Source organism: Bombyx mori, chromosome 11, assembly GCF_030269925.1.
Source record: "Bombyx mori chromosome 11, ASM3026992v2".
In the NCBI taxonomy this organism is placed as follows: domain Eukaryota; kingdom Metazoa; phylum Arthropoda; class Insecta; order Lepidoptera; family Bombycidae; genus Bombyx; species Bombyx mori.
In genome coordinates this window covers 9,668,395-9,681,106 of record NC_085117.1, presented here as the reverse complement: position 1 = coordinate 9,681,106, position 12,712 = coordinate 9,668,395, and the positions used below count along the sequence as shown (strand labels likewise).

Below are 12,712 nucleotides of genomic sequence, written 5' to 3'. Positions count from 1 at the left end.
CAGACGTAGCCTGATTATATATATCTACCAGTTTTAATTATAATAACAAGCTCTTAAACTGCAAGCTCCAACAAAATAGTTCTGACCGTTTCTATGATACAATAATGATTCTTGAGAGTACGCACGAAAACATTCCCTTAATCGGTGTTTCGATATCTTGATATTACCGTTTTTTGGATTAGATAAAAGAAGAATGGATAGTACATGATTAAAAATCGTGAACGGCATTCAGATGCTGTTAAGGATAAAGTATTCCCCTAAGAACAGCCACCAGCATTCTCAGTGTACTATACCAGGGATATAGTATTCGCCAACCGGCTTTTAGCGGTTGTAGGAGGACGTATTATAAATAAACCCGAACTAGCGGTACCAAAACTGTACATACATCTTCTATTTTGATTTAAGGGACTAGACATAAGTTAAATTCAATTAATACCTCAATTGTACATACAAAAGGGAGTAGCGTAATTTAGAAAATGATAGACATTTTCTCTTTGCTAATTGGTCAATGTCACTCATAAAGACAACATAACAAAGTGAGGAGGCAAGTCGAGAAGGGAATAGCCCGAGCGGTAAATTGGAAAATGACATTTGAGATATTAAACGTAAAGTACTTGGTTACTAAAATATCTCCCAACATTGGCGTAGGTAGCGGAAACACGATGATTGTCAACTTTTTATATGGGTGTTGCAGATTTTGATACATTAAAGGCCTGAGACAGCGCAATAAAAAGGCAATGGAACCACCGGTAGTCTGAATGGTACTGTTACTCCGCTAAGCCAACTATCTTCGAATAGCAGTAACGAATATCAAAAGAACTAGTAAAATCGAGAACGCTCGAAAAGTGCAACGCCATCTATTATCAAATAGCGGAAACGTCTGGCCTTACCGAGAATGTTCTCGATAATTCTAGAGATGTCATATCGACTATAACAACTTCAGTGGAAGTTTTATTTATCCCAAAACCTAGCGCAAAACAGTACATTATATTAAAAAACGAAATGATTAACTTGTATTTGGGTAGTATTATTCTGAGGTCACATAGTTAGATATTTTGCAAGTTTACCTAGTTCTTTCTCATGTATGTAAGGACAAAAAATAAATTTACTTAGCAGAAATGAGCATGTTGGTGGTACCTACTTGAGTGGCTGTAAATATTCCTGCACACTATTGTTCTATTGACGCCAACGTTCATTTTGAATACGAGTTAAATTACAAATTAAGAAATAATCGAACAAGTGTGTTCAGAAGAATCAGTCACACACTGGCCCGTTAATGGTGTATGGCAACAACATCGTAAATCAGCGACAGAACGCGGATCTGTTGGGGTAATTAATCGAGATTCTACTATATAGCCTACATCAATTATATTTTCAACAAACGACCGAAATATATCGATTAATTGAAAGCGCCAATTGATTTATTGATGATGATCTTTCTGAAAATTATTTTCCACGAGATATGTAAATCAAAGTGTCAATTATATCGATTTTAACTAGTAATTAAACTTATTTTATCATTTATCGCTATCAACCAGTCAGTCGTAAATTTTCAGCCACTGTTTTTCAAAAGTAATGACGAGAGAGTTTATAGCTATGAATAATTTCTATAATATTATTATTATTAATATTATTTATTTCAATAATATGCATGCAGTCGGTACCTGTAATTGTGTTAGCATTTAGTGTGAAATCATAGTATATGATACCTGTAATGTTCTGTGCTGATGTATAACATGTTGGTACCCAATAAATAAAATAAAAAAATAAAAATAATTAAGGGCATAGATTGACTGTCTCCCTATATAAGATACGTGACGTCGAATAACCGTACCTAATCCCCGCAAATATATTTTAAATACGAAGGTAATTATGTCTGTTAGGTCTACACGACCAAAACACTGAAAACAAATGAACCGATATTGACGAAATCAAAACTAGTATGAATCGTCAGAAACGTTAACAGCTACTCTTCATCTTACTTGAGCGTGGGTCTCCCCGCTCGTGCTTTATAAATTGCAATGCACGCGAGCTAAGCTGCGGGCGGACAGCTAGCCTTCCCGATAAACATCCTCACAGATCTTATCAGAAATTCTAGCCTCAGTGTTTATATGGCTCAAACGATTTAACTACAGTTAGATATTTGTTTTAATGCTCATGTGGTTAAACGGGGTCACACCCCACCTGGTATTAAATGGTTACGGGAGCCCATAGACATTTACAACGTACATGCCGCCACAAATCCCGCCGCCGAAAATCAAATAACCTATGATTTGTAACTCTGACCGTTAAAGGTTTTGTCAATTACGACTTACGATTAAGTCCTGTGATAAGAATAATGAAGAGTTAATATTACATGTTACAGTGTACTGCAGGCAGGGCATGTTAGAAACCCACATGGGCGAACTGTCTACTCCTCACACTATCTATATTTGCTTTGAAACTTTTATAGATCCCGCATTAGATATAGTAAACCCGGGTTTTTTTTATTGCATAAATGGGTGGACGAGCTCACAGCCCACCTGCTGTTAAATGGTTACCGGAACCCATAGACATCTAAAACGTAAATGCCGCCACCCACCTTGAGATATGTTCTAAGGTCTCAGTATAGTTACAACGGCCGCCCCACCCTTCAAACCGAAACGCATTACTGCTTCACGGCAGAAATAGGCAAGGCGGTGGTACCTGCCCGTGCGGACTCACAGCACGTCCTACCACCAGTAAAGATTACAGCACTTCAAAAGTTCGGTAGTTGCGAGATCTGAATCGGTTTAATTACGGTGGCTGACACAAAAGCCTTGTTTGTGGGGCACTCGTGCGCGCTGTTAGATACATGAATAGCGTGCATTGTGTTGTGATTTATTGCGTAATTTATAATTGCATGGGAGACGGTATGTAGGTGGGTGCTGTGTGAAATGATATTGATGTGGTGTCTGCTTTTGGTAAATAGGGTTGATACATTATTGAGAACAGGTGACTAGTGACATTGAAAGCGAGATTTTAAGTTTTAGCAGAACTGCGTCCTAAAATGGCGGTATGTCATTATGTATGCAAAACACTTCAGGCCTCTATTTCAAGATAGATTTCATGATATTCATACTTTCTTAAGACTTTTTGACGTGACAACGTCTTATAATTCGATGGAGCCGGCTGCACGCACGAAAAAACATGACTCATTGAGGCGTTCCATTTAAGGCTTGAAGTGCAAGCGAGAGCGCGCAACGAGCGACAAAGAGGCACAATCGGTCACCGCGTTCGGCAGCGTTCGACATCTGTCTCTCTCCTACTTGCGTGAGCGATGCATCCGCGTGGACAGCTGCTATACAATAATACATTTACATGTTTTCGTCAAGTATGAAGTTTAGTGAAAAGTGAATGTGGTATCAATTGTCCATACAAAATATCAAAGAAATAAAATTAAAATTTTCTTTTGAAAAATGAAACCATTCCATCAGTATTTTCTTATGACGTTGTCACGTTCAACTATCGTCAGTAAGCCCACTTTACAGACAACCGATTTTTTATTTTATTTTTATTTTCTTGCTTAGATGAGTGGACGAGCTTACAGCCCACCTGGTCTTAAGTAGTTACTGGAGCCCATAGACATCTATAACGTAAATGCGCCACCCACCCTCAGATATAAGTTCTAAGGTCTCAGTATAGTTACAACGGCTGCCCCACTCTGCAAACCGAAAGGCATTATTGCTTCACGTCTTTAAAACAACTGAAAACATACATATTGTACTGATAGTTCCAATAATCGTCCGTTCATTGATAGATACACCTATCTGCTGGACCATGAGAAGAATTGCATTTGAGCACGCATAGAAGAATGAACACGAAATTAGCTAAAACCGCATTTTTGTTCTCCATGATAAAAAAAAATTTAGATTACATCAAATTCAGAAGTCAAGTAATTTCGCTAAAACAAAAACCACCGATGTGCCAACCACATCGCAATACACCGTTGTGTAAGTAACCAATTTGCCACGGTTATTTAAACCATTTCCCAAAAAAAAGGAAACAACACGAAACAAACAAATTATGAGTCATCATCGTTTCCGTTCGCCCACCGTTTTCAATTAGCTTTCCCACGCATTTCTTTACCACTTGATTCGATCACGCATCCATCAAACAGTCATACACAAATACGTTCATAAATAACAACAGACAAGAAGCCACATCACACGAACCGACCACGAAATTCAAATATTCACGCGAATTCAATGTACGCATTAATTACAAATCCTTTTACGACGTTAATAAATACCAAAACTAAGAACGGACCACGCCAAAAATTGTGGCAATCAAAGTGTTACAACGGCAATTTCATAATTCTTTAAATGGCGTCTGAGCGGAGCGTTCCAAATAAAAAAGCGAAACACAAAAATAAAAAAAGATACTGGCACACTCAACAATACAACACAGATTATAATAGATAGCGTAGTCAGCTACTTGACTAAGTACGCGCGTTATTCATGTACTCTCCGAAACAATTGCTGGAAAAATAACCATTAAGGTCTAACAAAAGACGGTGAGCTTCCCGATTTGTCTCAACGAGGAAAGACTTGTAACAGATGATTCACACTCCGGTCAACAACTTTTAGGTTTCGACGAAGTTGCTGTTTTAGGAATTAAGTCTAATGTAGGTAAATTACAGAACCAGAATTTGAACCAGAATTTGGTAGGCAGCGGCTTGGCTCTGCCCCTGGCATTGCTGAAGTCCATGGGCGACGGTAACCACTCACCATCAGGTGGGCCGTATGCTCGTCTGCCTACAAAGGCAATAAAAAAAAAAAAAACTATGTACCTTCAGGAAAATCTTCCTTTGAATTAAAATTTGTATGCTGTATTCGTGACAGGCAATTTTGGACCCTTTGTAGTGACCTGAATTTCTCCAAATTTATTTGTTTCTAGTAACCTTAATTGCGTGAAAGTTATTAATACTCTAGATGATGAATTCGATTGAAAATACCGACGAGGCAAACTTATTAATACAAGGCCCACAGATTCATACAAAAATAGATTAACATCTTAGAAGACAATCAATTTTTATAATGAATTAAACTAAATTATTCATGAAGTTTTCTATGTGCTATTAAGAGCGTAGCATAAAAGGAGTTGACACCATTAAAATCACATAATAATAATATTGTTAATAACAAATCATATTATTATGTATTTGTCAGCTTTTTTTACTTCTTGTAGTATTATTGTCTCACTAAGAGGTCACTGATCTCGCCAGAACCCCCACACAGCATGCTTGAAAACATGAAATCGAAATTATTGTTATATCTATTACGTAATTCTTGTAGTTAATAGTATATTTGTGTGTTGCCTTGAAACATAGCTCGTAAGATAAATATCCTAGTTCCGACCCCGTATCTACATATATCGGTAATTCGCTTTGCTACAGCGATATCAAATGTACTAATTCATAAACAAGTATTAGCAATAATATTGATTTAAATCGTTCCATTGGCCTGTTTGTGGGTCATGCACTAGCAAACAAACAAACAACACAAATTTATTTATATATATATGTGTGTGTGTGCGTGCGTGTGTGTATTGTATAGGTATTATTCATTATATGTCACAAAAAAACATACTAAACGCTATTTTTATAATATCTATAACATATAGATACACTTCTGCTAAAGTTCTATAATCGCATTTAAAAAATAACAGATTAAACATCTTTTTTCTAACTAAATAATATGAAATATTGAACTGTATCGTTGCCCGTCGATCGCATAGCATCACACTTAATTTTATTGATAAGGTTGAAAGGCATGTCTATTAGTGAATTTGTCTAATCTATAAACTACGATCATAGACATGACACGCGCTAAAACAATGGCTCTGTGCACAAGAAATTGCATAGTAATTCTCTTGTATCTTTAAACTCCATTGGATAAAGTTAGTTATTGAGGCGTGGGACTATTTTCCTACTATAATAATCACCGAATGACACAATACGATACACACTCAATGGTTTTGCAATTGACACATCGATTATTACCAGTACACGATTAATATAATAATTAGCGGGTTCATGACTCGACTCCCGACTCCGAATTACGATTTCCCGTATTAAGAGAATCAGAGACTGATATACATACTGATATATGTTTAAGTATATATGATGGTTAGACTGATTTCATGTTGTTTTTAAAGTGATGAGACATTAGCGTCGCGGACGCCATTCTCTTCATCATTACCATTGCCTTCCATGGTGACAGTAATTAAAACTTACTTTTCCAAACTATTACTTTTATTTAATTTCAAGTGTACAACAATAACAAAAGAAAATTCCACACCGTCCGGATGATCGAATTGGAATGTGTTGTGAGACAAAAGTAACTCATATTTGTAGTAGAACAGTGGGGTAGTTTGTTCATCAATTTTCCTGAATACCGTCTTAAACAATTATTGACATGCGTTATTATAATAGTTATTTAAAAAAAAAATGGTTGGATGGCGTGGAGCGCGACCTCAAAGTTATCGGTGTCAGGAACTGGAAGGAGAAAGCCTTGAACAGAGCAGTCTGGAGAGACATACTGGACCAGGCTAAGGCCCACCCTGGGCTGTAAACCCTAAGATGATGATGAACAATTTTAAAATTGAGAAAGAAAACGCTTAACTCTGACCATCTTAGTGAACTAAATAGCAGGGTTGCGTCGATACATACATATAGAGATATAAAACACCCAGACAAAGTGTCGGCTAATTGTTTACACGGCCCCTGAAATCGAATCTAAATTGCAAACGATATTTTAGAATTACTAACATTAGTTGTTCGTAAATAATTAATTTAGTAATTTAACCGCTATAGAATTTTAATTATTCAAGTCTAAAAAAAACCATATTGATAATGAACATTCATTAAAGAATACGATTGAGTACGCGACTCCAGTCATTTCTAGCTAATGTTTACACGTTTTCTTAACTCATCAAGGTTAGTCAATGGTAGCAGTATCTTCAATCAGCTACCTTAAGTTCTGGTGGTATGGCCTATTATAGCTTAAAAAGGGTAGGTTCTATCATGCAACGTAGGTTCCTATTGCGACATCAATATTGACTTCCAAGTCATGTCAGAAGGTGTGCATTTTCGTTATGAAATCTACAGGGGCTCCGGAAATCATAGACGTATGTATGTACCCAGTCTAAAGCAATCGAAAAAATACCTACAACAATGTTTATAAAATACGTATAATATATATTATTTTACGAAGACCGCAAACTGATTTCACATAATAATAATAATAATAATAAAATTTACTTAACAAAACACCTAAAGTAATTAACTAATTACGAAATAAATCTTTCTTTTAAGTGTATGTAACGTTTACGAGTTGTTAATGAGCGTAACGTAATCTCACGAGTGGGTCAAGTACGTTGCCGCTGGATGCCCAATATTACAATAGACACGTGCTCGCGAGAAATAACTGTAGTTAGTCATCTCTACAACAAAAATGGCGGAGAATGTTAACACGTTGAAAACCACATGAAAAATGGAGTATTTTCATTGAGACCACCGTGCTCACCGGTGAGCCTTATTTTACAGAACCGTTGGGGCCATGAGGGTTCCCCCGTGGCTGGTGAACCGCACGAGGTTTCAAATGTAAACGCTTCCTATTAGCCACAGATTTGCAACAATCAAACAAAAAGCGTATGGAAGTGAGCCGCGTGGCTCCTTATCCGAACCGAACGCCTTTGTTTTCAAATCCAATAGAAAGTTAAGGTTTTTATTAATATTAGTCTTTTAAAATATCTTAATAACTAGACGATAAAAGTCGCTATTTTTTATCTGCCGTGCCAATTGTCGCATTTTATAAATTTCCGAATGAAAATCTCAAGTTGATAAAAATTACTGATTCCCTAATTTTAGCTTGGCCTTATAGTGCGCAGCGTTCAACGTGTTAAACCTCACTCTAATCGTAAATTAATTAGTACAGTTTTGGGTACACACTAGTCCCTATAAGGGCGGTGCATTTCTATCCTACTTCGAGTTTATTTAGACGTTCATCGCTTAAGGCAATCGCTTATCGCACGGCGAGGCTTTGACCTGATTTATTTTTGTATAATAAAATTAGCAGTTGGCTCGACCGGCTTAGCCCTGAGTCCGTGGAAAACTCAACATGTACAATAGAATAGTGTACAATATAATTCCACCTCACCGCTTGAAACCCCACTTCAAATCGGAAAATACTCAGCTATATACAAGATGGTGCCATATTTTGTGTATTGAGAATTTATAACCTTGGTTTATTTGAAATCTTCATTCCAAGTTACAGTTCCTTGTAATTTCACAAGTAGCAGTACAATAGAATCGCATGCGTAGTGAGCAACAATGATTCGTGTTACGTTAGCTATAAGAACCAAATTGCCGTATCACATTACCGGCACTAGTAGCGCAAGCATATGACCATTTTTGGTCACAAACGTGAATACGTTTTGCTTTCGCACGAGCTGTCGTAACCACGTAACTTTTTAAATAACAATTCAATTATATTTTTGTTGATTTTTGATTATTGTTTCAAAGCGTTAAATGTTATGTGAAGGTTCCATGACCTACAGTGCTAAGTATATTCGTATATAGAGACGTAATTAGTGTATCGAGTTTTAAATTCTTTGGCATATTACAGTTTTTCTAATAAACTTACCAAATACATGCTTAAGCTTCAATGAAGAAAGAATGATATCGAGTAAGTAAATTGATACATAAGCTCAATATTTTTTTAGCGTAGGCGGGTAAGCGATCTCACGCCTCTTTCAGTATGAAGGAATCGGACCTTTATCGATAGGGTCTCACACTACAACTTAAAACTTCTAAACCAAGTAACCAATTATTTAATTCAAATTGTAACAACCCTAACGTTACTTAATTTGTGACGTAACACGAAAAGAGAAATTTTTGTTTCCTCCGATCTATGGGAAACGTCCGTGAAGTTGATGCACTGTTGCACTCCGTTTCCCGTGTTGCTTGATTTTTATAAACTTTTACGATATTTTTAATTTTTTGTTTGACTGAGAATAATTTTGTGAAAGTGCATTTAACGTTCAACCAATATAGTGTGATCTCATAAAACCTGAATTAACAAGTATCGTATGTGAGTAACAGTGAGGTTGTTCAATGCGTATTGGTCATGTCATTAGGTTATGGTTTTTAATAAATCTATTTTATCAAATGTTTCATTACTTTGTCAAATACCTGAATTATATCAATATATCTTTATCAACTTTCCGATTCGTTTTTCGAAGCTACGTACACAACTTCCCTTCAATGAGGCAGTCAGCACAAAAGTGGCCTAAGCTTACCGTAGTAAGTATCGAGATAATTAGGTCTGAATTTACTTTTACACTGCTTCCTAGGCAAAAACAATATGCGCTAAAATAATGTTTGCAAAGCCATTCCTTATCTATGAAACTAGGGATAGGCCGGTTTTGCATCAAAATTTATTAAGTTTTAAATAAATTACAATATACATATAAGTACGAATATGAAAAATTGTACGTTAGGTCACTTTTGGGCTGACGGCCTCAAATATGTATTCGCTTTACATTGCATGTTCCCGAATATTGAATTTGTATCTATATAAAAATAGTTAACTACTATTATCTGCCTTGTTTCGTCAATGGTTTTACTTTTATTTTCGTTTATTTACTATTGGCGATACATTAACATAAACATGAAAATTTTTTGGAAATAGTTTTTCTTTCAACATCTTAAAGACGGAACATACAATGTAATGCGTACAATTAATCCAAATATTGAAATTTTAGTGATTAATTATTGTGTTCCAATTCCATTGCGCCGAATGTATTACACACGCGAATGCAGTATACCAGGGGTGGCCAACCGGTAGATGGCGGTCGATCGGTCGATCGTGGCTGAACTAATAGTCGATCGTGGCAAGGCAAAAAATATGAATATGTACCTACATAGAAAAGACTGCGCAGCGTAGTCACCAATTGCTGCGCGCATCATCTTCATCTTGTATCATTTGTTAATGACCATTACGTCACATTATTTATGCTCTCTTCTACACAATAGTTCTCTTTTATTATATAACTAGCTGACCCGGCAGACTTCGTAGTGCCTCAAACGATAAATAAAAGACCTAAACTTTTGTATAAAATAAACAAAACAAAACAATAGGAATTCGTCCGACGGGGGACACATCAAAGGGAAAACAAAACTGTTATTTTTATTTAATTCCGAGCATTTTCATATTTATCAAAAACCTTTAAAACCTTCTCTGGACTTCCACAAATAATTCAAGACCAAAATTAGCCAAATCGGTCCAGCCGTTCTCGAGTTTTAGCGAGACTAACGAACAGCAATTCATTTATATATATACATATATAGATTTCAGGATTATATTAATATTTTTAATAAAAGAAAATACGTATATATACCTATTTGTACTACTTATTTGTACACTGAACTACATTGTTTCATTAAATTTCATGAAATGTAATTGGTAGATCGCAGTGTGTTTCGTCAGTAGCTGTAGATCTAGGTTCTAATTAAGTTGGCCACTCTTGCAGTATACATTTTGGCATAAAGGTCAAAAAAAAAAGTGGCCTAGAACTGACCTGTGGCGTCCTCTGGTGTTGATGTGCCTCACTTCCCGACCGCCACTGCTCTCGCCGTCGCTGCCGGAGCCTTGCACTTCGATGGTGTGCACCGACATTGACTTGCTCATCTATAACAAGAACAATACAGATCAATTATATATCAATAAGTGAAGCAAAAACTTTGTAACCCTTTTTCCTACACTTATAGAGAATTATAGAGTGAGTGCAGAACGCGAATTTTATTTTAAATTAATTATGCAAAAAAATACATTAAATCAATAAAAAAACCGTGTAAATCAATAAAAAAACACGGTAGTGTGTAAAAAAATATACTAACTGCCATGAATTTGACACACACACGCATATATACTCTTTGCTTGTGGTCAAATTGAGAATAGATTAAATATTATTTGTCTCTAGAGCAGTCTTGGCGAAATCTGTAATTATAAATATATTATCTTTGATAATATAAGTATATTATCTTGTTATACTCGAATTTCGACTACTGGGCGACCACTACTTTATCTAAATTTGCATACTTTAACAAGGAGTATTTTCCATTAAGTGGTTATCGGAGCCTATAGACATATACAACGTAAATGTCCCGCCCTTCAAACCGAAACGCATTACTACTTCACAGCAGAAATAGGCAGGCTGGTGGTACCTACACGTTCGGACTCACAAGAGGTCCTACCACCAGTAAATTTATACCAATATGTCCATATAGCCAATCGCCATGTTTTACGAAGATAGGTATCAAAGTACCCAACAGTAGGACATATTATGGGCCCGCAATGGTAAGCAGTCACCGTTCTCGCAGAAAGGTTATAACTTTCACTGGTGGTAGGACCTCTTGGGAGTCCGCACGGGTAGGTACCACCACCCCGCCTATTTCCGCCGTGAAGCAGTAATGCGTTTCGGTTCGAAGGGTGGGGTAGCCGTTGTAACTATACTGAGACCTTAGAACTTATATCTCTAGGTGGGTGGCGCATTTACGTTGTTGATGTCTATGGGCTCCAGTAACCACTTAACACCAGGGGGGCTGTGAGCTCGTCCATCCACCTAAGCAATAAAAAATAAAAATAACACAACTCACCGGTGGAATGTACTTTCTGACGGCTGCAGCTAACTCATCGATGCTCTTGTCCTTCTTCTCTGTTTCAATGCCGAAGAACTTATTCTTGGCGGTCTGATTGAGGGCAGATATCTTCATGACCGGCGCCGGAGGGACTTCAGGGTTCTCTGTGGGGCGTCTCAACTTCCCCAACTGCACGGGCTCGTCTAGTTTCTTAATAAACCTCCTGTATCTCGTGGCGTCGTCGTCGACTTTACCGTCTTGTGAGGGCCGCCTTCCCAGTTTCCCTAGTACGGGGATTTTGACGTCAACGTTTTTGGCCTGATTGATTTTCTCTTTGAGTTCATGCGCGCCTGGTAGTTGAATCTTGCGGGGAAATGCTTCGTGGTCCCGTATTATATCGGATTCTGTTCTCGAGGTCTTCAGTTTGTTGTTCTTACGTTGGAAGCGACGCGGCTTCGGGTCTGGAAGCTCTTCGGAGCTATCCGATGATGAGCAGCTTTTCTCTGACGATGAAACGCTGGTTGCCGAATCGGACTCGTCGTCTGACGAGCTGTCGATGCCTTCGTCTTTAAGGCCCTGTGTGTGAAAGTAATACATAAAAAATATTTATTTATCACAGTAATTTATTATTTCAATACTAATTTTACTTAACAGCCGTGGTAACTATACTTGAGACCTTAAAACTTATATCTCAAGGTGGGTGGCGCATTTACGTTGTGGATATCTATGGACTCCAGTAACCACTTAAAGCCAGGTGGGCTGTGAGCTCGTCCTATCTATAAAATAATCATGCAAATTATTTTTGTTTTTCATTGTGTTTCCATCTTCTTATAAAAAAATATTTTCGAGACTAATTTCTATTTTAGATTCTGTAATTTTACAAATAATGTATATACAATAAAGGTAAGATAAGCAGGTGACCGTGACAACATGACCCTTTATCTAATTTTTTTTTGTTATTGAAATATTCCGCCCACCTCCTCTCTTGCTCCCACAGTATGTGACTGAGTCGTTTCCCAAAAGGTCCAATAGTATTTTTGCCATTCTAGA

At 37.0% G+C, this 12,712-nt stretch overlaps 1 protein-coding gene across 15 annotated transcripts in view; it reads right to left on the bottom strand.

The window, feature by feature from the left end:
- The window catches only part of LOC101741882 (supervillin), a 211,992-nt gene that overhangs the window by 81,983 nt on the left and 117,297 nt on the right, over positions 1-12,712 (bottom strand). For all 15 annotated transcript variants that reach the window (XM_062671091.1, XM_062671092.1, XM_062671095.1 and 12 more), the window contains 2 exons: positions 11,681-12,238; positions 10,603-10,712 (listed from right to left, as the gene is read on the bottom strand). In XM_062671091.1, the coding sequence (XP_062527075.1) occupies positions 10,603-10,712; positions 11,681-12,238 (668 nt within the window). The remainder of the gene's footprint in view (positions 1-10,602; positions 10,713-11,680; positions 12,239-12,712) is intronic.